The 27,926-nt window shown below is 44.3% G+C and overlaps 2 protein-coding genes across 2 annotated transcripts; both read left to right on the top strand.

Annotated features, from left to right (window-relative positions):
• Window positions 1-4,592: 4,592 nt before the first annotated feature.
• Window positions 4,593-7,708, top strand: LOC142586965 (uncharacterized). Its single transcript, XM_075697835.1, has 3 exons — window positions 4,593-4,662; window positions 5,163-5,247; window positions 7,013-7,708. Exons 2-3 carry the CDS (start codon window positions 5,175-5,177, stop codon window positions 7,561-7,563), a joined length of 624 nt encoding a protein of 207 aa, XP_075553950.1. The 5' UTR covers window positions 4,593-4,662; window positions 5,163-5,174; the 3' UTR covers window positions 7,564-7,708.
• A 14,403-nt stretch (window positions 7,709-22,111) lies between these two features.
• LOC142586964 (uncharacterized) lies at window positions 22,112-24,251 on the top strand. The gene is made up of 2 exons (XM_075697834.1): window positions 22,112-22,193; window positions 23,528-24,251. Exons 1-2 carry the CDS (start codon window positions 22,121-22,123, stop codon window positions 24,076-24,078), a joined length of 624 nt encoding a protein of 207 aa, XP_075553949.1. The 5' UTR covers window positions 22,112-22,120; the 3' UTR covers window positions 24,079-24,251.
• The last annotated feature ends 3,675 nt before the right edge of the window (window positions 24,252-27,926 follow it).

Here is a 27,926-nt window from a genome sequence, read left to right as displayed (position 1 = left end):
GCTTGTCGAAATAACGGGTCCAAACGTTTTGGCATTCAGGAACAACGATATGAAGGAGAAAAATAATCCGAATGCTGCACAAAATTGATTTGCCTCATGGTTGCAACTGCAGAATCGGCATATGGACGTTCCAGGTAAGGAATGGAAGACTACTTGCTTCCTTGAACGACATCTGCAAATCAGTACTGAAAGTTTATCTAATGCATTTTTTTTCTTGTCCAGAAATATTTTTTTTTCTATCTCTAGTCTATACACAGCTGTTGACATGCATAGCATTTCCATTACAATAGACGTCTGAGGATGTCAGGAATCTTTATTTACTGTCATAACTTTATTATTTCAAAAAATAATTCTGTATCATGAAACCTTAGTCATGATTTCCAGATAAGAGGACATTCCTTCTTTCACGCAATATATTTTGAGAATTCATACTTTTTTAACTAAACAAATGCCAACATTTCTGTGAATAACAATATTGCAGACGCTCATTCATTCAGCTGGCACGTTTCGCATGAAATGACCAAATGACGAAGTAGTATTGATGTTCAGATGGTTTTGTGAATGCCATGAATCAAATTCGCTTAAAATATTATTTATAGACAGTGAAGTCTTCAGTGAAACAATAGTTCTACGTAGTAAAACACGAGTAACTGCTTCTCGCTTGTCAAATTTTGATTTCATGCCGAGGTAGATTGTAACAGTAGTTACGCAGGCACTTAATGTAGCTGTTCGCGCTAGAGATATCACAATAAGAAAATTGGGCGATCCCTTTTCACAGGAATTGATCATAGCGCGACAGTGAAACGATAACTTACCAGAAACACGGTCACCCGTGGAGACTGATTTCATTTTACTGTAGGGCACTTCGAAGCCCTTCCATCGTTAGCACTGTTATATGTGGCCAGGTTAGTAGCCATTTTTTTAGCAGAATTACTGCGTCATACAATAAATTTTACATAACTAGGCTCACTGCAAGGAATTGACGTCATCAGGTACAAAATGTTTTTCAGAAAACAAACTCTTTTTAAGAAATACAGGCTTATAATTCAAACATTTATGGAGCACAAAGCCGCAAAATGTCAACCCGGGACGCTTTCAATTGCTACCATTCCAACAAATTTGATTGCTGCCTAGTGTGTCTGCCGCCCTTTCTAAATATTTATTCAGGGAAAAAATGATACCTAATTACCCCGTCGTGACAGTAATAACTAAACAACAGCACAATTCCTCTATTAAAACAGACCGTTCTGTGCCTACTCTCTTAACCATTGGGTAGGCACCAAAAGCTGAAGTAATACCTGCTAGCTAATTAGCGTGGTGAAGGTCGTGAGGAGAGCCTACATGGAACAGATTTTTTGAATGAAACGTGGCATCAAATGCATTGGGGTAAAATGTCTGGGTGACCGATAACGATATGAATAATGTCATTGAAACCTTCCACTAAGACAAACACATCACAAGCTTAATGTTATGTAGTGAGATGTGTATAAAATTATGAGCAGCAGAAGCTTGATGTGGGCGAGTTGGTTTTGCATACTTGAAGAAAAGAGCACTGCGAAGACGCGCACGAAAAGTGGAACATGTACGACCGAGATGGCCCTACTTCCAACAAAATGTTTTTTGAAGAAACAGGATTTTGAATAGGTAGAACCTAGAATGGCCCATCGTGACATCATTACCTCCCTATCTCATTAGAAAAGCTATCTCTTTTTCGATAAGCTTCACTGAAGGGCAGCTAATGCACGTACCCTCGGCTTTTGCAATGTGGAAAGCTTCTAATATCTCCCGTTCTACTCTATCTCTAGACCGTACCAGAAACCTGGTGTCACGAAGATACGGACGGCAATTGTGACGTTTACAGTGTTCTGCAAGATGGCCCCCTGTATTCTTATTTACGGTGCAATTGTGCTCACGCGCCCTTTCATTAAAACACCGTCCGGTTTGACCGATGTAAACCCGTTGGCAACTTAGGGGTATCCCTTATGCGACATTACTTTTGCAAGCCGTGTACTGCGTTGCATGTTTCTTGGAGCATGGCTCAGGTTTGGCCTTTGTCACCATAGGGCATATTTTGGCCAACTTATACGGTGCACTGAAGAGAAGATTAACACTGTGCCTTTGCGCCACCTTCTTGAGGTTGTGGGACACTCTGTGCCAATAAGGACTCACATGTAATCTCTTCCTATCAAATGACTTTTTTTGTGTTAGAGCCCTCTCCTGCCTTTTTCATCTTTTGAAGAAATTTATCGCAAACGCTAGAGATCAAAAGTGAAGGGAAACCCGCTAGGCGTAGCCTGGAAACTTGGTTATTGAAACTTCTTTCTACTTTGTGGTTACAAGATTTATTTAGAGCTTCTTTTAGAAAAGTCATTGGAACTCCTCTTTTTGCTAGATTGGAGTGCGCAGTGTCGTATGAAATTAGCTGCTTGTTGAACATCGGCAGGCATTCGAAATAGAAATGCATGTTCATTAGAATGAGGCTGAGGTCCGGAAAGAGAATGCTGTTATCACAAGGCCTTTCGCACATGAAGTGTAGAGCCTCCGGTGCATTTCTAAATGTGCTAATTATAGATTCTACAGTGTCATCTAGCCTAGACCCTGGAACTTTGTTAACAACCACTAGGTAATCATCGACGTACCTCATCATGGAAGGAGCACATGACTGATTCTGATGACTGAACCTAAGTTCACCAAAGTATTAGGAACAAAATCGGAGACATGGGTGTCGTTAGGTTCAGTAGTGCAACCGGAGTGAATAGTGGCCAGTTTTTAGAACTGATGAGCTTTTATCTTCATTACACTGTAGTTAGATTGAAAAACCAACAGTAGTTACAATGCAAGGGTATTTGCAGTGGATCATCCTTCGCTTCCAATCTTTCAGACATCTTTCTCAGCGCCTTTGACAAGTGTGTAAATAGCATTTTGAATCAGTCATGTGCTCCTTCCATGATGAGGTACATCGATGACTACCTGGTGGTTGTTAACGTGGTTCCAAGGTCTAGGCTAGATGACACTGTAGAATCTATAATTAACACATCTAGAAATGCATCGGAGGCACTTGTGATAACAGCCTTCGCTTTCTAGACCTCAGTCTCACTCTAATAAACATGCACGTCTGTTTAGAATACCAGCCGAGGTTCAAAAGCAGCTAATTTCATACGACACTGCGCACTCCAATCTAGTAAAAAGAGGATTTGCAATGTCTTGTCTAAAAGAAGCTCGAAATGAAACTTGCCACCACAAATTAGGAAGCTGTTTCAATAACCAAGTTTCAAGGCTACGCCCAGCCGGTTTCCCTTCACCCTTGATCTCTAGCGTCTGCGAGAAACTTCTTCAAAAGATCATCAAAGGCAGGAGAGGGAATAACAATACGGGGGGCCTTCTGGCACAGCACTGTAGACGTCACAATGGCCGTTCCTATCTTCGTCATAACAGGTTGCTGGCACGGTCTAGAGACAGACTAGAACGCGAGACATTAGAAGCTTTCTACATTATAAAGGCCGAGCACACGTGCATTAGCTGCTCTTCAGTGACACTTACCGAAAAAGAGATAGCTTTTATAATGAGATAGGGAGGCTGTGATGTGACGATGGGCTATTCTAGGTTGTACCTATTTAAAATCCTGCTTCTTCAAAAAAAAACATTTAGTTGGAAGTAGCGCCGTGTCCATCGTACATGTTCTTCTTTTAATCCGCGTCTTCGTAGCGCTCTTTTCTTCAAATAAAATTATGAATGTTGCATAGCTTCAAACTATAGAGCGATCGATAAATATTGTCTGCGCTGTCTGAAAAATGAAGAAACAGGTGGCAGTAAAATCTAAGTACTTTAACTGATTTTCTCTCCCTCCCTCCCTCCCTCCCTCCCCCCCTCCCCCCTCTCTCTCTCTCTCTTTCTATGTATATATATATATATATATATATATATATATATATATATATATATATATATATGTATATATATATATATATATATATATATATATATATATATGCACACTAACGCAGATAGCGGCACCTGATTGGCCTGTTGGCGCTCAGGCACCACTCACGTGTCTTTAAGGTTTCACCTTCTATGATTAGAAACCACATTTCAGCATCACGTATCCAAGGACTGCAGAGGAGGCAAGCAGCAACCTTCTGAGACGTCAGAGGTCGTGGCGATAGCGGCGTGTTGTGCTGCTCGTCCAAACCGAGGAGGCGTTGCCAATCTCATCTATTTAGCGATTGAAACTAGAGCAATTGCGGCTTCGGCTGACGTTGGCGTCAAGATTACAAGGAGTGTATTTCATTCTCCCAGAGAGGTTACACGGGTTTCGTACAATTTATGCTTATAGCAAGTAATCCGCGACGTTGACAGAATCCTTATAAAAGGGGCCTACATAAAAGGCGTCCCACATTATCGCTTGAAAAGAGGCCCTCAACAGAGCCTATCGTGCTGAAAGACTTGACTCTGAAAGACTCTTTTGTATTCGCAGCCACTCAGAACGTCTACTTCTTCAGGCATCGCTAAATATCAGGTGAGTCACATGCAGGCGTGCTGTTGGAGAGAACTGTTGATCACAGAATCATGTTTCTTTTTCTTTTTACACATATCCCGGAAACAACTGGAATAATTGGTGCATTAGACGGGCCCTCTATACAAGATATATAAGAAAAAGTACAGGTGAGTTCCCATGGAACTATCTTGTGAAACGAGAAAATGTCTCGCATAACAAATTTTAAAGGTGATATATTTGTTAAGACGAGGCATTAAATATGCATTTTACACACACAGTCATGTTGATGAATATCGATTCTCTCGTACAGTTCGTTCTAATGCACAGGAGTTTCATAGGTTAAGCACATGCGTGGGAGGGGAACAGCATGACCTTCCTCATACTGTCCACCTATGGTTGTTTAATGCCCCGAAGGCAATACCCAAGCAGGAATTGCTGGTCCAGTTTGGAGCACTGAAATAACTGCTTTTCATTAATAACAAACCGATAGATATGAATAAGCTTGACGAGTCTCTTCAATCAGCATTTTAGGGTTTTATTCTTTATTCTCTAAAAGCATTTTCGCCGGCAACGTATGATATACTTGTTTGAGAGGTGAAATAGGATCGGTTTTGTATTTCTCTTAGCGCGCTCTATTGACACACGGTAAATGAATTGGTGTTTACAGGTTTCGATAACCATGGCGCTTCGTTATGTTTGGTTGGCGGTCGCCTGCACGGCTCTACCGTTTGCAGTAGCGAGTATCTTTCCCGGTAAGTGCTGCCATCAGAAACGCGGAGAAAAACGAAACAATACGTCTGAGAGGTTCGAAGGAAGGTCCAGACTAGCTTGGTGGGAATCTCTTCTAAGCGTCAAGAATCGAGGTCTGTGTATTAGGACAGAAAAATCGCTGTTGGCTGTCCCAGCTCCTTTCTGCCTAAAGGTGTGTGTAGAGATGCGTCCATAAATTCAGGGACTTATTGCATCCCTACTGAACTTTTAGGAATATAGTTCAATTAGCGTATCTAGTCCGTAGATGACAGAAGCGTGGAAATAACTTTTGACTTGATAACTGACATCCATATATATATATATATATATATATATATATATATATATATATATATATATATATATATATATATATATATATATATATATATATATATATAGCCCATAGCCCAGCAGTAGCTTACGAAAAATAATTTATTACAATCGCACGTCTTCATTTAAAAAAAGGGCACTGATAATTAGTTTCCAAGCCGCGTTGACTAATAACACGCAAAGAAGTAGCTCATCATACAGCATGCTACATCTTAATGGGATAATTAATGCCACACTGTTTCTCTAAAAATACATATGTGATTGTGTGACGAATTAATAACTGGGTAAGTTCGTTAGCCGGCATGGCACATTTTGCGGTAACGGGAGAGAGAGAAAACGAAAGGGTGACGATATGCGCACCCGTATCGTTGCTTTTTTTCTTCTTTGCGTTGCAAGAATAATGTGTCTCACTACAGTGTGTTTCAACACTGGTGAGTAGATTACAATGATAGAAAACCCGTCGATCAGTCAAGGATTTTAACTCGTGTAACCCGCAAAAGGAAGTAAAAAAATCATCTTTACATAGACGCAGAATAGCAGCTGTAGCATAGCGTTTCTTCTAGCTCTTTCCAAATTAAAAAAAAATTATTTACCAATAATCAAGTAACGAAGCTTTTTTTCAAGCCTGCCGTTCGCCATCACTGCTGATAAATGTTGGAAGCTATTGCTTCGTTCATATTCACCCTTAGACTACCAAAGGCAATCGGTGAAGGCTACCGGTCAATAAACCCACACATGCTACCTGAAGGCATCAATGTTGCCGGATTCGAGACCCTCGTTATGTAATAAACGAGAAGAAAGGGGGGTTAACCGAGGGGCCCGATTCTTATTAGTCATTTCGTATCGGTCAGTTTCTTTATTTCATTTATTAGGCAGAAGTAATTTCCCATATGGTGTCCTTGGTCTCAGTGCTTCTTGGCTTCTTACTGTATCACTAATAAAATCGGGCCCCTTGGTTAACCCCCCTTTCTTCTAGTTTATTCCATCAACAGGGCCTCGAATCAACCAACATTCATGCTTTCAGGTAGCATGTGTGGGTTTATTGACCGGTTGCCTTCCCCCAAAAAAGGTCACGTTCTCCTGACGCCTGCGGCAGAAAGGAGGTTCCACGTCCGCCGTCAAGGTCCGTGAGTGGTGGCAATGGCTGACACTCCCAGGGTTCTACAAGGAAACATAAATACCCAAGAAAGTGGACGGGGAAATGGTGCTGCAGTAGCTGCATTGATAGAGCATCGCACGCGAAATGCGAAGGATGTAGGACCGTTTCCCACCTGCGGCAAGTTGCTTCATCATCAACTTTATTTCATTTATTAAGCACAAGTAATTTCTGCTATGTTGTTTTTGGTGTCAGTGTTCGTTGGCTTCTTATGATACACGCTTCAGTCGTCACACCTAGAATACCTTTTGTTAAAATAGATAATTTCTGGATTCCAGGATCAGCGTGCGACTTCACTGGTATAGATGTGCAAGGCGCGGTTGCGAGACTGATCGCCAAGCTTCCCGATGACGTGGTCATTGGCTCCGAAGAATTTTACCCTGTCATTGCTGGCTTTGAAGTAAGACCTTTCAATGCGACTGGATTCCGCAAGCTGCAGCAGTTTGGTCCTGCAATGCCGCACTGCGTCAATGGCACCCGCAGGGTGCAAGTAGAGTTCATCAACACAGGCGACGTCGTTCTGGCAGCGCCCTGGAGACACTGTTCTGGACTACAAGGCACATTTCGTCTACGTTCCGCGCTATCTAGTTTCAAGACGCACTTCCACATTGGACTCGGTGAGAGAGATAGCGACATCAAGCTCTCTTACCATGGACCCACACTTCCGTTGACAACCGATAACGTCCAGGTCAACGTAGGCGACGCCTGGCCGAATGCAAACACAGTGGCTGGAATCCTGGCCATAGTGTTTCCGTCAGTAATCCGGGAGTTATGGAATGGGCAGTTTTTTTTCCGACTCAGCCAAGCTTTTGATGAAGCGCTTAATTAGATGTGTAATAACAAATTCAGGCTGTATGAAACCATAATTACATGAACTATTGTTGGTTACCGCTGATGCGGCGGGAACACGAAATGGCCTGGATGAAAAAAATTACACACAAATCTTACTTACAATAGATCATTCATGAAATAAACCACTGAATATATAGAAGTAGTCTTCTGTTCTTATCGTATCTTCACACGCAGTGAATCAGTTACGGAACACATCTATAGCTTAAAGAGCTTTTTGTTTCGAAAAACAAAGTGTTATGGACAGTCTGAACCAAGCTGGTGAACTGCACACGAAACAGAACTTTGACCGCATCTGAAAAGGAACCCGTACAGGTAATTTTATAACGTGCCTGAAAACAAACGAAGCCGTAGCCGCAAAAAATTATCATTTCTGTTTCGGCAAAAGATGGTTTAATTATAAGTGCAAACATCTGGAAAATGCATGATCTGTTCGTGGAAATAATTAGTCTTCATTTCGCGTAGCCAGCGTGATCATTACACACACAAAACGCCGTATGTACGAGAATTCAGATAGAGCATAAGTGCGTGCTGGCAGCCATACGGCCATTTTGGATGAGACGCTTCCGCGTATAGGCTCGGCAATGCTAGTTGTGTGCCGCCGCCTAAAACTTTCTTTCAGCGGCGCCACAGAATCACCGTTTCTGTTGAAGCTTCCACTTCGGATTTTCGCGAGTTCCCTACTTTTCCGAGATTCACTATGAAACGCACACACTGGGACACAACACCACACAAAAAAAGAAATATACAACGTTTCCCCGAGAAGAGCAATAATGGAAATCAACTGGTTCATCTACAAGCCTTCAACGAATGATACTTCGGTCTATAATTACTTCTGACCCTTTCTAAGTGCGTAGTACCAACAACTGTAAACGGCGCGGCAAACGTGCCTCTGTAACGTCTAGGCACGTAAGGTCTAGGCGATGGGTCTAGGCACGTAAGGCATTCTTCAGGCAGTTTACACTGCTGTTCTATTTTTGCACACCCTTCGTACTCTGCAATATGCGGGATTTGAACTAATTTATTCGCGCTTAGCACAAAGCTCGGGGCCGTAAGCAGTTGCATAGGAATCATGATCGCAGTGTTCTGCAGGCGTGGTTCTTGTTCATGATTCAGAAGCGTCAAAGTTCTCGCCTGCCTGTATTTAAACAAAAAAGAGCAGAAAACTGAGCGAAATGCCGCTTCCTGGCTTCTTTGTTTGCTGTAGACTTGAAGATTCATGTTATGGTTTGTTTTATTTATCACTACTGTAATTTCAACAAAATTATTTGACATTTCATACCATGTTTGGATTTCATGAAAACGATACACGGCGCTATACCGTATTGCCGATTGCTTTTTCGGTTAGCACTACGCACTCCTATATATGCATTTGGGACTCCCGGTTCCTTCTTTCTAGTACTTTTGGTGTTATTATACACCAGATGTGATTGCACTGTTTCTCTGTGTACGTGAACCAACCAATGCAAACATGTACTTTGCTGCCCAACAGCCTCCGCGTAGGTTTTCACTAGTTTTTTTTTTTTGCTGAAGTTATTGAATATTGTGCTTGATATTGGACGGTTATTTTGCTCGAATATTTTTATAATCAGGAACGTTTTTATAGGGGGCGAGCTGCACCACTGCAAAAGCTCACGCCACCGTCGGCATGACTTGATATGAGGGATCACGTGGACCCAGCGGCCGCTTTGGCTGCGTCGCAAGCACCGAAGCAAAGTGCAAACGAAATAGACTTTCTTATTTCCGAAGCTTTCCACATTCATATTAGAGGTGAAGCATGTGTGCACCTTCCCTCTATTTCTCTCCTTCCGAAGGAGATTGCCTTCCTGTCGCATTAATTGCATTTTTGTCTGCGGCGCATGCTGTATTTCTGTTGATTCATTGCTTTGAGATTGCGGCGGAGTATATAAATGGTGACTTAAAGAATAAAGATACTTAGCAGTTAGTCAGCGCTGCTGTCTGTGTCCCTCTCCTTGTTCTGTTGTTTAGCGCTGTTTTACTGCTTGCAAACGAAAGTTTAAAGTCCCACCTGCGCTACGGTTCTGATTAGGTGGTGAGGCTTTCCCGCTTTGGCTGCCTGCTTGACAACATTTTAAAACACTATAATAGGTGTTGGCTGCCTTTGGTTGCGTACAGCATGGTAGGCTAGTGCTCGTTGACGCAGTGCCGGGCGTACGCACTGGGGCCCGGTGTCAGCCTTATTCGCACGTAGCCGCAGGATATGAAGCTGCGTGAAGCTTGGCTCGCGAACCTCAGAACCGGCAAACAGCCGTTGGATACCGCTTGGGTATGCAGCAAGCACAGACGCGAGGAAGACTGTTACGGCGCCAGGTCTGCGATGTTTGGTGAGTAGCAGAAAACGCGCACTGAGACGCTCGCTCGCACCCGCTGCCCCGCTAATGTCATGACGGTTTGGTCTAGGAACATGTTGATGCTAGATACTGGCAAGTCCGCTGGAACGTAAAGGGAGCGGAAAGACGCACATTAAATAAAGGCATGGCATATGGTCAGGTCTCTGTTATGAATTATCACACTGGATTACGAAAAACGAGCAGCGCCATATCGCACGCTGAGAAGATTGATGAACAAACAGTGCGACTCAACTTGTGAAATAATATTGAAACATCCAAGAATTTAGAAGAAAAGAAGAAGATTGAATCGTCGCGACCGCACATCACAGTCGCCGTAGGCCTTGAAGTCTCTATAACGAAATTATTTTTGAGCAGCTCTGATAGCATCCACGCGACAATGCTTGCTTGTGAGCTGTCAAATGCTCATATGCTGCGGCCTAACAATCACAGCATGGTGTGGAAACGCCGACGCAGCGAAAGCGATACATTATGTGCGAACATGTATGCAGACGCGCAGTCGGTCGCTGCGGACCCGTACGGTCACTGTATGAAGCTTCCTTCCGGTAGGCTCCATCTGGTTATACAACAGCCTACTATAAGAACATACTTCACATAGATTGCTCTCAGCGTTTGCCTGCCTTTCACGCCAGAAGCCGGTTCGGGAGATTCCATCACGACGACCGCGCGCAATGGCATTCACTGTACCTATTCGGTAAAGAGATAGCGTCCGTAAGCGATACTGTGCTTTCAGTTTCCCCAAGATTATTATTCCAACAGTTACAAATTTCCCTTGTTTTGAGTGTACTCACAGAAATGTACAGGAGGGTTGCCGTGTGTTGTTTTTATTAAGCGCTGTGAGCCAAACCTGTGAGGAGGGCGCCGCGTGATCCATAATTCTACCCAAGGGAGGCACTTCCAACAGATGGCGACTCCGTAAATCCTCGCATCCAATTCTCAAAGATTCCGGGCTATGACGACCAAGATGATGTGGCTTTGATGATTATATGTACAGATACGATGGTGGCCTGAGTCGATGATGATGTGTACACATGAGGATGATAATTTTCACCTCGAGGTGGAAGCGACACTCCTGGCCTCAGAAGCGTGCTAATAAACACGTCGTACAGAAGGTTCTCCCGTGACAACGGTGGTCAGAGGGGGTATAAAGAGGCGAAATGTTGAAAGTAACAGGGGAAGTTCGTTCAAGATTCGGGTAGGGTCCAAGAAAACGAATGTGACATTGGTCAGAGAAATCGGGCACGCTACAGGTCTCCAGGGTAATACTTCACTGCCAGGGCCGAAAATCACACTGCGATGCATGGTGTTGTAGCGTTGTTTGCGAGGATCTTGGGTGACGTCGGTGCTAATACGGGTAAGATAGCGGCATGACGCGAGGCGGGAAACACATTTTTCGGGAAAAGGCATTGCCGAAGATGCAGGAGCAGATATAGAAGCTCGGTCAAGCAGCATCCATGGCGAAATTTTGTGAGCGGCTGTAGCAAAGAAGAATGAGGGAAAGCTGGTGTAGGTTGAACCGCACTGTTCCAGGTAAAAGTCAGAAGAGGTAATATGGCATCCCAGTTTGTGTGGTCCGGGCTGATGTACATTGCGATCATTTCGGAAATTGTACGATGGAAACGCTCAGTCAAGCGATTGGTCAGTGGATGATAGCTTGACATTGTCTTATGAGTAGTGCTGTTAGCTCGTAGAACTTCGTAAACAATCGAAGAGAGGAAGACCTTGCCGTGGTTGCTGAGGAGAACGCAAGGGGCTCCATGACGTAAAAAGGTGCTTTGCAGGAAAAAGTCCGCAACTTCAGAAGCTGTAGGAGAATGTAGAGAAGCTGACTCAGCATAGTGAGTTAGCTGATAAACAGCTGTCATGATAGAGCGATTACCGTTAACGGTCAGAGGAAGAGACCCGTACAAGCCTATTCCGACGTCCTCAGAGGGATAGGCAATACAAGGGAGGGCTTGCAAAGGCCCAGTGGGAGCAGACTTGGGGTGTTCGTGGTGTTGATAACGCACGCAAGAGGCTATACACTTGGTCGCGGCCGAGGAGGCCGAGGCCAGTAGAACTTGTTTGGGATCATGTCTTGACTCTTGTGATATGAAAGGTGACCTGCTGCTGGATCATCGTTAAAAGCTTATACAACATCGCTTTGCAGAGAACGAGGAACGAAGGAGGCCCATTTGTTGGAATTAGGATGGCAAATGTAGCTGCATGGGGCCCGTTGTGGAATTTGAATTGACCAAGTTGTCAACACAAACGAGAATTTGGGGGCGAAGTCGAACCACTGGGGAGGTCACACATAGTCGGATGTTATGGATCTGCACGCTAGTGCCTAATAAGGACGTGATGACAATCAGCGGCTGGCGAGTCCAGAATTGCTACTTGTAATGGGGAAGAAGGTGGCTCGCGAGGCGGTTTTTGAGGAGGCGTTGGTGGACGATGCGAGACAGGAAACGGGCAACGGAAGAGAGCCTCAGCGTCTTGGTGCTTGCTTCCAGACCTATACATTATGTCGAAGTCATACTATTGCACGCAAATCTCCCAGCGCCCAAGATGATCCGATAGGTTCTTCAGCGAGGTGAACCAACACAATATGTGATGATCCGTGACGGCCGTGAAGCGGCGGCCGTGTAAATACGGTTGAAATTCACGCACAGCCCAAACACCGCAAGGCATTCAAGGCATTCCTGCTCCGTAATGTTATAAGTTTAGTCTGCTGCAAACAGGCAACGACTGGCATAGGCAATCACACGCTGTCGAGAGGGCGATCGGTCGTTATAATGAGAAACCAACAAAGACACCTGAATGTTACTCCACGCCACATGCTACATCGAATTGCAGCGTATTACGCAAACATTCGGTTTAGCGCCATGGCACTACTGGTAGTCTGCGTCCTTGTGACAGAGTTTTTGAGGGCATGCATTCTCGACAGTAATATGGCTATGCTAAAAAACCCTATCGCTCTCATATCAGGCAGGCAGTGTCACTATCGTTAAACGCACACTGAAGCGCGAACTTAAATCAGCCTAGACCGACAAAGTTCTCATTCAAAATTGTGTGGCAGTTTTTCTAGAAAAAACTTTTGATTATTGGAAGAGAAAGTCAAGGTCAAAGCTTTTCTTTTTGAATTTTGTGCCAAATCCCCAATCCCTGTGGGTTACTGTGATGTCGCATATTTCGAACTGTTCATTTCCTTAAAGGCAATGTCAAAATCAATGACGCCACAAAGTTCTAGCGCGGTAAGTTCAACGAAGCGTCGCTAACTGTGTATTCTTACTGCACTTTTTTCTGGCTCTGCAAGCATCTTATCTGAATGCGAGGGGAGTTTTCAGCGTGGAATGATATGAGATCCTGTTGTCGGCGACCTTCAAGTGACCTTGATCCAAAAGACAGAGCCGTTATCGGGGCACTCAAACGAGAACATATGGGCAAGTTGAGCGAACTAAACGAGGTCATTCGAACAAAAAGTCAAGAACACAATGCATACACTAGTTACGTCGCAAACAAAATACAAAAAATGTTGCTTCCGAGCTCTCCCAAATGCTTGTTCACAATAAGGCTCAAGTTACGACTTCCAGTACGCTGAACCTTTATTTGTTATTTCCGATAGCGGACGCCCAAAGGCCGATACAAGTCAATATAAACTTGATTATCATCTTCTGGCGTTGAGACAAAGTTGTCGGTGCTCTTTTCAACGCCATCGGTCCGTGACGTCCGCGGCGCGACCGGCGCGCCGCCAGTGACGGCACCTTCCGGCGCACCATGGATGGCTGGTTGACCGAGGCGAGATCTGTCATGAGGTGCTTTCTGTGACAGGAAGCTATTGCGTCCAATAGGGACCAATGCACATTATGGCGTGATAGGGTGTGGTGAAGTATGGCGTTGCGACCGTGCACTACACCTATTTTAACATTGGGTCTTGTATCGTCTCCAATCAATATACTCTGCCGGTAGGCATATCAAGCTTACATCTACTCTCAATTACGGGAGCATTTTTGATTTCTTAGAAGGGTAGCTTACTGATGCAGGAGAAATCGTGTTTCTCTTGAATGGTCTTTTCACCATAATGGCGCAAATGCCATGTATAAGCCTACAGACATTGACTCCGCTGACTCCTTCCGTTGAATCCTTTCGTTGACTCCTTCCTATAAAGGCCCCTTTCTTGTGGTTTCGCGCTCAGAGAACACTTTGAAGATTGACGTACACTGCTAAGAATATACATTCTCGTGCGACTGCGAGAAACCATGCTAACTTGAACATTAAGGCGTCATTGTCTGCGACATTCGCACCTAAACCTCCGGCATTCTACGAGGGAGCCCTTGTAGCGACCATCCGTCACTATGTATACGTTGTCGCCCGCTTCGGGGAAGTTCCGCAAACACGCCTGGCCTCCACGCGGGGGGTCATTGCCCGCTGCTCTCTCTTCTAAGTGAAGTGGCTTACTGAGGATAACCAGAAAACGGAACGTCACAAAAGCGATTTCAGACGGCTTTTGAGAACTCAGTGCGCAAGTATTAAAGGGATAGTAAGCTAACGTTAAACGTTGCCAGGTTCAGATTCCAATGGCGGCTCCGGACAGGCCGCCATTGGAAGCTGAACCTGGCAACGTTTAACGTTAGAACGCTATCTAGTGAGGCGAGTCTAGCACTGTTATTGGAGGAATTAGAGGGTAGTAAATGGGATATAATAGGGCTCAGTGAGGTTAGGAGGACAAAAGAAGCATATACAGTGCTAAAAAGCGGGCATGTACTGTGTTACCGGGGCTTAGCGGAGAGACGAGAACTAGGAGTCGGATTCCTGATTAATAAGGAAATAGCTGGTAACATACAGGAATTCTATAGCATTAACGAGAGGGTGACAGGTCTTGTGAAACTTAATAAGAGGTACAAATTGAAGGTGGTACAAGTCTATGCCCCTACATGCAGTCATGATGACCAGGAAGTCGAAAGCTTTTATGAAGACGTGGAATCGGCGATGGGTAAAGTCAAAACAAAATACACTATACTGATGGGCGACTTCAATGCCAGGGTAGGCAAGAAGCAGGCTGGAGACAAGTCAGTGGGGGAATATGGCATAGGCTCTAGGAATAGCAGAGGAGAATTATTAGTAGAGTTTGCAGAACAGAATAATATGCGGATAATGAACACCTTTTTCCGCAAGCGGGTTAGTCGAAAGTGGACGTGGAGGAGCCCGAATGGTGAGACTAGAAATGAAATCGACTTCATACTCTGCGCGAACCCTGGCATCATACAAGATGTAGACGTGCTCGGCAAGGTACGCTGCAGTGACCATAGGATGGTAAGTACTCGAATTAGCCTAGACTTGAGGAGGGAACGGAAGAAATTGGTACACAAGAAGCCAATGAATGAGTTAGCGGTAAGAGGGAAACTAGAGGAATTCCTAATCAAGCTACAGAACAGGTACTCGGCTTTAACTCAGGAAGAGGACCTTAGTGTTGCAGCAATGAACGACAATCTCATGGGCATCATTAAGGAGTGCGCAATAGAAGTCGGTGGTAACGCCGTTATACAGGAAACCAGTAAGCTATCGTAGGAGACGAAAGATCTGATCAAGAAACGCCAATGTATGAAAGCCTCTAACCCTACAGCTAGAATAGAACTGGCAGAACTTTCTAAGTTAATCAACAAGCGTAAGAGAGCAGACAGCAGAAACTATAATATGGATAGAATTGAACAGGCTCTCAGGAACGGAGGAAGCCTAAAAACAGTGAAGAAGAAACTAGGAATAGGCAAGAATCAGACATGCGCGTTAAGAGACAAAGCCGGAAATATCGTTACTAATATGGATGAGATAGTTCAAGTGGCTGAGGAGTTCTATAGAGATTTATACAGTACCAGTGGTACCCACGACGATAGTGGAAGAGAGAATAGCCTAGAGGAATTCGAAATCCCACAGGTAACGCCAGAAGAAGTAAAGAAAGCCTTAAGAGCTATGCAAAGGGGGAAGGCAGCTGGGGAGGATCAGGTAACAGCAGATTTGTTGAAGGATGGTGGTCTGATTGTTCTAGAGAAACTGGCCACCCTGTATACGCAATGCCTCATAACCTCGAGCGTAGCGGAATCTTGGAAGAACCCTAACATAATCCTAATCCATAAGAAAGGGGACGCCAAAGACTTGAAAAATTATAGACCGATCAGCTTACTGTCCGTTGCCTACAAAGTATTTACTAAGGTAATCGCAAATAGAATCAGGAACACCTTAGACTTCTGTCAACCAAAGGACCAGGCAGGATTCCGTAAAGGCTTCTCAACAATAGACCATATTCACACTGTCAATCAAGTGATAGAGAAATGTGCAGAATATAACCAACCCTTATATATAGCTTTCATTGATTACGAGAAAGCGTTTGATTCAGTCTAAACCTCAGCAGTCATGGAGGCATTACGGAATCAGGGTGTAGATGAGCCATATGTAAAAATACTGGAAGATATCTATAGCGGCTCCACAGCCACCGTAGTCCTCCACAAAGAAAGTAACAAAATTCCTATAAAGAAAGACGTCAGACAGGGAGATACGATATCTCCAATGCTATTCACAGCATGTTTACAGGAGGTATTCAGAGGCCTGGAGTGGGAAGAATTGGGGATAAAAGTTTATGGAGAATACCTTAGCAACTTGCGATTCGCTGATGATATTGCCTTGTTTAGTAACTCAGGAGACCAATTGCAATGCATGCTCACTGACCTGGAGAGGCAAAGCAGAAGGGTGGGTCTGAAAATTAATTTGCAGAAAACTAAAGTATTGTTTAACAGTCTCGGAAGAGAACAGCAGTTTACGATAGGTAGCGAAGCACTGGAAGTGGTAAGGGAATACATCTACTTAGGGCAGGTAGTGACCACGGATCCGGATCATGAGACTGAAATAACCAGAAGAATAAGAATGGGCTGGGGTGCGTTTGGCAGGCATTCTCAAATCATGAACAGCAGGTTGCCACTATCCCTCAAAAGGAAAGTGTATAACAGCTGTGTGTTACCAGTACTCACATATGGGGCAGAAACCTGGAGGCTTACGAAAAGGGTTCTGCTGAAATTGAGGACGACGCAACGAGCTATGAAAAGAAGAATGATGGGTGTAACGTTAAGGGATAAGAAAAGAGCAGATTGGGTGAGGCAACAAACGCGGGTAAACGACATCTTAGTTGAAATCAAGAAAAAGAAATGGGCATGGGCAGGACATGTAATGAGGAGGGAAGATAACCGATGGTCATTAAGGGTTACGGACTGGATTCCAAGGGAAGGGAAGCGTAGCAGGGGGCGGCAGAAAGTTAGGTGGGCGGATGAAATTAAGACGTTTGCAGGGACAACATGGCCACAATTAGTACATGACCGGGGTAGTTGGAGAAGTATGGGAGAGGCCTTTGCCCTGCAGTGGGCGTAACTAGGCTGATGATGATGATGATGATGAAGCTGATACAAACGTGCCTCTTGATGAATTCAAGAGATTCCAATTAAATAAAGGCGCCTTCATTGCGGAACATGCCGCCTAAGACTACCGCCTATTACATGCTGTGTTAATGAGACATGAATGATGCCAGAGTGGCAGCGAATTCTTAGGTGTGCAAAAAGACGTGGAAGGCAGGCTGCGATCCGCACTTCATAGGTAAACACACGCCAAAGACTTCACGACTGGTCCTGACAAAGATGACTGCGAAGAACTGTAAACATTCCGCATCTGTAGAGAAGCTGCTCTGTCCGGTCGTCTGCTGAGACTGTGGCGGCGGAAACAACGAGGTGCCAATCTTCGCTTTCTCAGCTAGCTGCTGCGAACGCTGTGACGCTGCACCCCCTTGTGGCGTAATCTGTGGCCCAGCTGCTATGCAATAACAAAAGAAAAATATACAGTGCCGTCTCGCACTCGGTACCTTAAGGGCGGTGAATGCTAGGTAATGTACCTAAGAAAATTGACAATACTGTCACTTTCACAACGCTATCGCCACCTCGTTTAAATAAGTTGTAAAAACTTAAGTCAAACTTTTCGTTGGCCAATTCATGGCCCTTTGTGGTAGTTAGGTATACTCTCTCGCCTAGCTTTAAGAAAAAGAAAACTCAAATACGCCTACGTATCCCTATGTGGATGAATGCAAAAACATTGCGACGTCTTCGCGACAATGGCTCATTGTGCAGAACTTAATGATATTGCTCTCAGGTTGAATTCTATCTTTTCACGCGTCCAGGCCCCATTTGCGTACCTGCATGGACGTCCAAACGAGCAGAGCCTGGCACTCACCGAGAAGTCGATCTCCAAGGTTCGTCCATCGGAGCGCACGATAGCACTCACCGAAATCATCGCACCCACTGTCAGAGGGCCCCTGAGGCCTACGTCACCCAGAGGGACGGCGGGAGGGGCCGTACAGGAACGCTTGCATGACAAGTGGCATCGGTGCCAGCTATGGAAGACGGCGACAAGCTCACGAGCACTGCCACAAGCGCGTCTCTGTGGCCACGAGACGTTTGTAACATTTCCGGCCACGTCGTCAGAATCGCAGCTTCATCAGCCATGTAATGCTTTCGCATTATTAAAGTTGGGCCGATGTGGGAATCGAACAATTAGCGCCGAGAACAAAAACAGGGTGCACTAAACATTAGGCCAAGATCGCTTTTCTTTATTTATTTATACGAATCCTTCTTTGCATCATTCTTGGGACTCTGCAATAGGTTGGCAGGCTCGTCTTTCGCTTTTGTTAAAATACCATAATGTTTGACCTATGGCGCATTAGAGTACAATAATACGGTGCTCCAGCAATTAGTCCACGACAGTTTATCTTTATTTGGATGTCGCAGTGAAGCACAAGTTAACCGAAACGGCAAAACGAAAATTACACAGCAAATGTGAAACGATTTTGCAGTTTGAACCATCAGTCGAGTTGGGCTGGCAGTGTCGTCCTTAATTCTCTGAGCGTTGCCAAGGGCACTAAGTTCTACAGCCACTCAGAAGCACACCCTTTCAGTGGTTGCATTTCTGTTCCTCTCTCTATTCCCCTTCCCGCAGCGCAGGATAGCAAACCGAACAGTCGTCCGGTTGACCTTCCTGCCTTTTCTTTCCTTGGTTTCAATCTCTATGTCGTTCTCCACAAAGAAGTGTCACGCCCTCGTAGTACAACAACCGGGCGTGCTGAACTCCCACTTCACAGTGAAACCTCGCCATGCAGGCACTCTATACAGAGTACAGGCAGCCGGCATTATCAAGTCGTATGGCACATCATCGTTGGTGCTGATGTTCGAAAGTCTTATGCCATAGAATCTAGCGTAACCTAGTGTGACACCTCGCGATTTGGGGCTCCGTTTCCGACTTAACTAAGCCACAGGGACCGGCCGACATTCTCCAGCACTTGGCTCATAACACCTTACGATACACATTGAGACATTGTGGAAGCTTCATTATCGCCCAAGTAAATGATATCTTAAAATTTGTTTTAACATTTGTGAGCCGGATTACAAATGCCATGTAATATACCCACACGTACGCATGATTGTATAACACGTACATCGTTGTACTCGTGGCAACATGCCTCGAAAATACCTTGAGTTCGTCATTAATTCTTTGCGGCTTCTGATGATCTGTGAGGTCAGCGTAACTTTTGTTCTTTGTTGCTGAGTTCTTTACGAATAACTAGAGCTAACAGCCGCCCTTCAGCGCGCACTCCCCAGATTGCAAACTCGACCGCCTCGCTAATTGCGCACCCATCTAACCGCGTAAAGTAAAAGCAAAAACCTACGTTCGTCAATCCTCGCCGAAATTTCCTGCCGTAAAAGGAAAACGAAGTTAAAGAAAAACAAAAAAAGCATATAGTAGTATACTGTTAAAACGGGCGGTTTTATAGGTGTTCTAAAATTCGCCTTACCGCAAGATTTTTCGGCTCAATTGAATTCTTCTGGATGTTGACTTTTTCAATGATGTTTTAGGACGGCGAAAACGAAATATCCATGAATAAGAATCTTTATACCGCTTTTGTACAAGCTGAGGTTTGGCATCAAATGGCCAAATACCAACGTACGATTTCTTTTGAGATAGTTTTGTGATAGTGAGTAACAAACCTCGCTTAAAATAGTACTTATTGACGGTGCAGCAGCCTTTTCACCTCGTTATTTAAAATATAGTTTTAAATACTAAAACTAGAATAACTGTTTCATGCTGATCAAACTTTGATTTAATGGGAACGAAGATGGTATCAGTAGTTGTTTAGGCACTTACTGTTACTGCTCACGCAAGATCAATGACAAAAACAAAACTGCGTGATCCCTCTGACGGCAATTTATCGTAGAAGGTAAGCGAAAAGTGTATTCAGGAGCTCCTTTACATTTCACCGCAAATCACTTCGAAGCACTACCATCGTTACTACTGTCATATGTGGCCAGGTTACCGTTGTTCATTGTACAAAATTACTGCGTCATACAACAAATTTTACACAAAATAGGCCACTGCAACAAACGGACGTAATCAGACTCAAAATCTCTTTAATAAAACAAACCTCTCTTACAATTAACCGTTCATTTTTCTAACATTTTAGAAGCACGAAACCGTAAAATCTGACCGAAAGCGTGTTCAAGCAATACCGTTTTTACGAACTTGATAGGCCGTCAGGATGTCAGGGATCCTTTCTAGATAATTATTCAGCAAAAAAAAAGAAATGATAGCTCGTTCCCTCATCTCAACAATCATAAATAACCGAGAGCACAATTCCTTTATTAAAACACAGCTTCATATGCGAAATCTTTTACGCATTAGGTAGGCACGAAGCGGCAAAGTATGGCCATCTAGAGTATTAGCATGCTGATGATTGCGAGGGCGAACCTAGACCGAACAAATTTTTAGTGAAGCCTGCCATAAGAAGGTACGATGACAAAGGTGGTGGTTGCCAAAAACGATAGGAATAATGTGGGTGAAGCGTCCCAAAGCGAAAAAATAACAAGTGTAATGTTATTTCGCGAAACGTTTATAATAGTATGGATTTTCCACAGGTTTAAACTATATATATATATATATATATATAGTCTAAGGACACACCCATTTTTAATGTTGAACCGCCTGTAATTTGAAAACATGTTAGCATCCCGTATCTAAGGAGTGCAGTGGGGGCAAGCAACCCTCTCAGACGCCAGCTGTCGGTGGCGATAGCGTCGTGTTGTGCCAATCGTCAACGCCGACGAGGCGTTGCCAATCTTGTCTTGTTAGTGACCGAAAGCGGAGCAATTGCGACTTCTGCTGACGTCGGTGTCAAGATTGCATAGAGCGCTTTTAATACTCCCGTGGAGGTTGCACGCGAGTCGTACAATATCTGCTTAACAAAAGTAATCGGCGGCGTTTACGGCATCCTTATAAACAGTGCCAACATACGAAGCGTTCCACACTCTCGTTCGAAAAGAGGCGCTGCTCTCAGCGTATTGGGCCGAAAGACTTGACTCTGAAAGACTGTTTTGAATTCTCATAAACTGAGAACGTCTACTTCATCAGGTATCAGCAAAAATCAGGTGAGTTACATGCTGTCGTGCTGTTCGAGAGAAATGTTGGTCAAAGAATCGCGTTGTGCTTTTAGAGGTAGCCCAGAAATGACTGAAAAAATTGGCGCTTTATACAAGTTGTTTGTTAGTGAATATATGATATAAAGTATAAGCGAGTTCGTATAGGAATAATTATTCAAAGAATCAAATTTTTTCCTTAATAAGTATTAAAGCTGGTATAAACTTTATTTGAAGACAACGCATTGAATATATCTTTTACCCTCAATAGTAAAGTTAAATTTTCTCAACATTGCAAAATACAGTTCCTTTTTATGGCACAGGCGTATTAGAGGTTAAACACAGGCTGTTCAGGGGAACAGTAGGACATTCCTAGTGCTATCCCCTAATGCAATCGCTGTTTAAAACCGAGAGAGCAATTCTAGAGAAGTAATTGCATGGTTCAGTACTGTGGAGTGAAATACGGGCTTTTCAGTATCAGCAGACTGATATTCATGAATCAAACTTGACGAGTGTCTTCAACCAACATTTAAGGGTATATTATTAAGTCCTGAAATACGTTCGTGCTTGCAAAGTGGCATACCTATGTTTCAGTGTAAAATAAAAATTGATCACTTTCATTTTTCTTTAACGCGCTCGACACATTGTAATTATTGACATATGTTTAATATATTGGTGTTTACAGGCTTCCATCAACATGACTTTTCGTTATCTATGTTTGGCGGTCGCCTGCACGGCTCTATCGTCTTCTGTTGCGAATACGTTTCCAGGTAAGTGCAGCCCTGACGAACGCACATAGAAAAGAACAATACGTAAAAGCGGCACGAAGGAAGGCCCGCATTAGCTTGGTGGCAATCTCTTCTAAACCGCGACAAGTGTTCTCCAGGAAGGTGTGCCTATTCGGACGCACCAATCGCTTTTGCTTTTGCAGATTTTCTTTTCTTTTTGTGCCGATGATATTTTTGCCGAAGTAGCCTATTGCAGCCCTATAAGACTTCTAAGGATATAGTGGAATATCATGTCTAGGGCATAGCAGTTTCACTGAATATCTGAGATCCCCGTATGGCCGCACAGTAGATTACGAAAAATAAATTACTAACGATCATAAATAATTAACAATTTAAAACGGCACTTCTAATTCTGTTTTATTCCGCGTTAACTATTACCACGCAAATAAGTCACTCGTCATGCCGCATGGGAACCTATATGCAATAATAATTGCGACCACTGCCTGTCGTAAAGAATACACTTTCTTCGTGTGACGGATTAATAACTGGGTAAGTTCATTAGTTGGAATGGTAGATTTGGCGCCAATGGGCCAGTGATCAAAAGAACGGGTGACGACCTGCGCGCTCGTAGCGTGGCTGTTCTTCCTCTGTGTCCCCCTTGGTTTCTTGCCCGTTTTCACTCCCATAGCAATATCGATGTGTCACGTCACGGCATAGTACAACACTTGGAAGAATATTACAAAGCTAGAGCACCGATCGACCAGCGTAGAATTTTAACTCTGCTGACCACAAAATAAAGTAATGAAAACATCATTACATAGTTAAACGATGATGTAGCGCACCGGCAAGTGTGGTGTAGCGATGGTTCTAGATCTTTTCAAACTCATGAAAAAATTTGTCTGGGAACGAAGCTATTCCAAGCGTATAGTTCCTCCATACCCATAATAAAACGTTTGACACGGTTGATTTTATAGTGCTGCTGACGTTCATTTCGTACGGCGTATTTAATAGGAGAGAAAAAAAATATGTCCATTCTGTGTAAGACTAGATTACTTACGGCACACTTAGCAAAGACAGGCCATGAGGGACCTACATACACAACCGGCTAACTTTTGGGCTACCTATGTGTATGCCCCTCTTTCGTGAATTGTGTTTTTGCGTTGACAGAAAGCATGAAAACGGAGGAAATATAATTTGTCGCCGAAAACGAAGCCAATAATCGGCACCTGTATAAAGTATATCAGTGTAATTAAGGGGGAAACTGGGTTCTTTTTTTAATTAAGCTTAAAACACACTTATAGCAGGGTTGCTGAAAGCACGCTGGCTGATACTATAACCTCAAACGGACACACATCAAATACCTTTCTTGTTTGCAGGATCAGCGTGCGACTTCACTGGTATGGACGTGGAAGGTGCTATTGCGAGACTGATCGCCAAGCTTCCCGATGTCGTGGTCATTGGTCCCGAAGAATATTACCCTGTCTTTGCTGGCCTTGAAATAAGAGCTTTCAATGCGAGTGGATTCCGCAAGCTGCAACAGTATGGACCTGCGATCCCGTACTGCGTCAACGACACCCGCAAGGTGCAAGTAGAGTTCATCAACACAGGCGGCGTCATACTCGCAACGCCCTGGAGACACTGTTCTGGACTAGAAGGCACATTTAGTCTACGATCCACGCTATCTCGCTTCACGATGCAGTTCCACATTGGACTCAGTGAGAGAGATAACGACATCAAGCTTTCTTACCGGGGATCTGCTGTTCCTTTGACAACCGAGAACATCGAGATCAACGTAGATGGCGCCGGGCCGAGCGCAAGAACAGTGGCCCGAATCCTCGCCATGGTGTTTCCCGGAGTAACTAGGGAGTTATGGAATGAGCAGTTTTTTTACCCACTAAGCCAAGCTTTTGATGAAGCCTTTATTTAGATGTGTATTAACGTATGCTGGCTGCAAGACACCATAGTCTTTTTACCAATAGCAGGTTACCGCTGATGCGGCGTGAACACAAGGTGGCCTCGCCGAAATAAGTTACAAGAAAATATAACTATCGCCAGATCGCACACGTAATAAACTACACAATGTATCGAAGTTGTCTTCTATTTTTATTGTCTTTTCATATGCAGTCAATTAGTTATGGAGCAGGGGCCCTATAACGCAAAACTATTCCAATATATTTTTATTCCAATCTCCTGACGTCAAATTTGCGTAACCGCTGACGCAAGGATCGGGCGGTCACCCGCAAGGTTGTCTAAATAGACCAATCAAACGCTCTCCTCGTTCATAGGTGGTCACTTTTGTTTGCTTGAAAAACGAATAACATTGCCTACACTGAGCGACTTGTCTTACCTAATTCGCTCACAAGAGGCGAGGAGCATGCTCAAGTGGAGAGGGATTCGATGGGGCCGAGCCGCTGCACTGAAAATCGATAATCGGATGAAGAGGGTGGATCCGGCGTCTGCAATTGGTCGGCTTTCCTATATTTAGCTTGTGGTGGCTCGTCGGCAATCGGGTCGGCATGGAACGGAAGCTTAAGAATGACGTTAAAACAGATCCTCAGCAACGAAAAGTTGGCAGAATGAGGTCGTAAAAGTGCCGAAAGTGCTCAAAAACGTTACACGGTCACACAAAGTTTTATTACACGGAAATAAACCCATGCTCTCCGGCAGGTGAGAATAGCCAGTGCCCGAGCAATCGGGGACATCCATCTCTTATTGCTTTTGGAACGAGGCAGCCTGCGGCTATTCAGAAGAAATTCTGTTTTATTCGGCGTATTAATGCATCATTAACGCGTACGCGTCACTTTGAGTTTTTGCGCCTTGTGGTATCACGTGACAGGCAGGTGAAGTGGGTGCACCCCGAAAACTCTTGTCCAATAGCCGAGGGCTAAAGGTGAAAATGCATCGAATCAGAAATTATTTTTTTTCTTTTGTTCGGACAATTCATGCGTAATCAATGTGTACACGTCATATCAGATGGGGAGCTATAACGGTTTTCGTCACGCTACGTGACCGACACGTAAAGGGGGGGGGGGGGTGTCCAAACATGTTTTTGAGCAATCGTGGAAAAGTTTGGAATAGTTTTACGTTATAGCCCCCCAGATCGATACATTAACGCGCTTTTCTTATCAGACAGAGTGTTATCGGCATCGGCAGTGTGAACTAGGGCATTCACGTGTACATGAACCAGAACTAGGAGGGGAACTGAACACGAATGCGCACTGATATCTTTAGAAGGTGCCTGAACAAAAACCAAGCATTGTCAGAAAAAAAATAACCATTAGTGGTTCAGCACAAGACAGTTCAAGAATACATGATGCAAAAGCGTGCACGATACATAATTTATTCATCGAAATAATTATTTTTCTATTCGGCGCACCCCGCTGGACGGGTGGCACCATGTGCGAGAATGCGGAAGAGATGCTTTCGCTTGTGAACTCGACAATGCCAGTCGTGTTCCGACGCCTAAAACGTTGTCCTTGGGGCGCCGCAGAATCACTGTTTCTGTTGAAGCACCTACTTCAGCTGTGACTCAAGCTCCCTACTCTTACGACATACACCATAAACGGACACACCAGGTTATAACAACGAAAAAAACTATACAAAAATAATTGTGTCGTCTAGAAGAATAATATATAGTGGAAAACAACTAGTTCATTAGCACGGCTTCTTGTTCTAATGATACTTCGGTGCGCTAATTAATTATGTCCCCCTCTCAGTGCGTGGTGACAACAGCTGTAAACTGTATTCGGCAAACGTGCTTTCCTAGAGTGTCATGGTACAAAACCGACATGGCTCCTCCAGGCAGAGTATGACGCTCGTCGAGTTTTGAATATCATTCGTGTGCCACAATACGCGGGATTTAAACTACTTCATTCGCGTTCGGTTCGCACAAGGCTCGGCGCCACATGCAGTGGCGTAAGAAATATCACCGCGGAATTTTGCAGAAACGGTCCTTTTCGCGGTCCAGAAGCACCAATGTTCTCGCCTGCCTCTATTTAAGCAAAAACAGCTCATAACTGAGCCAAATGCCGGTTCGTGGCTTGTTTGTTCGCTACAGAGTGGATGTTTAAGGTTATCATAAATATAATTTATAATTTCGGTAGTTTATGCAGTATTATTTGACCAATGACAACCTGTTTGCATTTCATGATAACAATGTGTGGCGCTGTAGAGTATCGTTCAAATGCGCTTTTAACGTGTTACACACTCTAGTATATTGATCTGTGACCCCGATGCGGTCTTTTAATGCGTTCAGTGTGATTACGCACCGGATGTGATTGCACTGTATCAACATTTTGGCGAACAAACTTATGCAAACAAGTATTTTGCTGCCAAGGAGCGTCAGCGTAAGTTTTCATTTCAGTTCTTTTTTTTTTTGGGACTGCGAATATTTGATAACCTATTTGATATTGGACGGCTGTTTTGCTCGGATATTCATATTAATTTATGTTTGACGATATTGCTGTTGCAACGTACCTATAAATTTCCGCTCTTTTTCTCGTACTGAGTGCATGACAACGAAAAAGACGGGCAGGGAAGGGGCAGGACGCGTCGAAGCACCTCACCGCCTGCGGCACGCGCTTTCGAGGGACATACCTTTCTGTGTTTCTATACCCGCAGCTGTACTAGAAACTTCATAAATGTTTACGCAGAAACATTTACATTTGTCTCCTTTTGACCATATATGCATTCTTTTTCATAGACCTCCTGTCAATGCCTACGCATGTGCCTTGCGGACAGGCCGATTTTACCGTAAGCCAGGATTTACGCAGGGTTTAGTGTACCGATCCGGTTTGCGCAGCGACTCAGCGAAGCAGAACTGTTCGCGAACCAAGGGCACTATAACGTAAAACTATTCCAAACATTTCTATTTCAATGCTGAAATCAGCCCTCTACGATTGGTCAAAAACTTTTTTGAAGCCCCCCCCCCCCCCCCCCCCCCTTCACCTGCCTGTCAGGCGACGTCAGAAAACCGTGAAAACTCACCGCGTCAAAGTGACGTGTACGAGCTAAAGCTGCATTAATACTCCGAACAAAATTAAATATTCTTCTGAATAGCCGCAGGCTTCCCCATTTCAAAAGGAATAAACGATGGCTGCCGCCGATCGCTCAGGCACTGGCTATTCGCGCCTGCCGGACTGCATGGGTTTATTTGCGCATAATAAAGCTTTGTCGTGCCGTGTTACGTTTCCGAGTACCTTCGGCACGTTTACGAACTCGTTCACCCAACTCTTCTTTGCTGAGGGTCCGTTTTAGCGTCATTCTTAAGGTTCCGTTGCATGCCGCCGTAATTTTCGACCAGCCATGGCAACCTAAGTAAGGGAAAGCGGACCAATCGCAGATGCCGGCACCACCCTCCTCATCCGGTTATCAATTTTCAGTGCCGCCCAATTGAATCCCTCTCTACTTGAGCGCGCTGCTCGCCCCTTGTCAGCCAATGAGATAAGACAAGCCGCTCAGTGTAGACTATGTTATTTGTTTTTCAAGTAAACAAAAGTGACTTCCTATGAACCAGGAGAGTGTTCGATTCGTCTATTCAGGCAACCCTGCGGGTGACCGCCCAATGTTTGCGTCGGTGGTTACGCAAATTTGACGTGAGGCGATTGGAATAACAACATATCGAAATGGTATTAAGTTATACGGCCCCAGGAACAAACCGGAAAGAAATCCGAGCGCACTGAGCTCGAACTGATTATTTCTTCCGTCAAAGGGCGCCTCTACAGTCCATTCTGCGTGGTGCAGCGTTCGTTTATGGGCAGGCAGCAGGTACCACAT

The sequence above is a fragment of the Dermacentor variabilis genome, chromosome 7, assembly GCF_050947875.1.
Source record: "Dermacentor variabilis isolate Ectoservices chromosome 7, ASM5094787v1, whole genome shotgun sequence".
Classification (NCBI taxonomy): domain Eukaryota; kingdom Metazoa; phylum Arthropoda; class Arachnida; order Ixodida; family Ixodidae; genus Dermacentor; species Dermacentor variabilis.
Note: the sequence above shows the minus strand (reverse complement) of the source record. Positions and strands in the feature narration are given on the sequence as shown.

Excerpts from the sequence above, each read along its gene's own strand:
- LOC142586965 (XM_075697835.1), top strand. The coding sequence starts at position 5,175 with ATGGCGCTTCGTTATGTTTGGTTGGCGGTCGCCTGCACGGCTCTACCG. Across the intron at positions 5,248-7,012 it reads AGTAGCGAGTATCTTTCCCG|GATCAGCGTGCGACTTCACT; the intron begins GTAAGTGCTGCC and ends TCTGGATTCCAG.
- LOC142586964 (XM_075697834.1), top strand. The coding sequence starts at position 22,121 with ATGACTTTTCGTTATCTATGTTTGGCGGTCGCCTGCACGGCTCTATCG. Across the intron at positions 22,194-23,527 it reads TGTTGCGAATACGTTTCCAG|GATCAGCGTGCGACTTCACT; the intron begins GTAAGTGCAGCC and ends TCTTGTTTGCAG.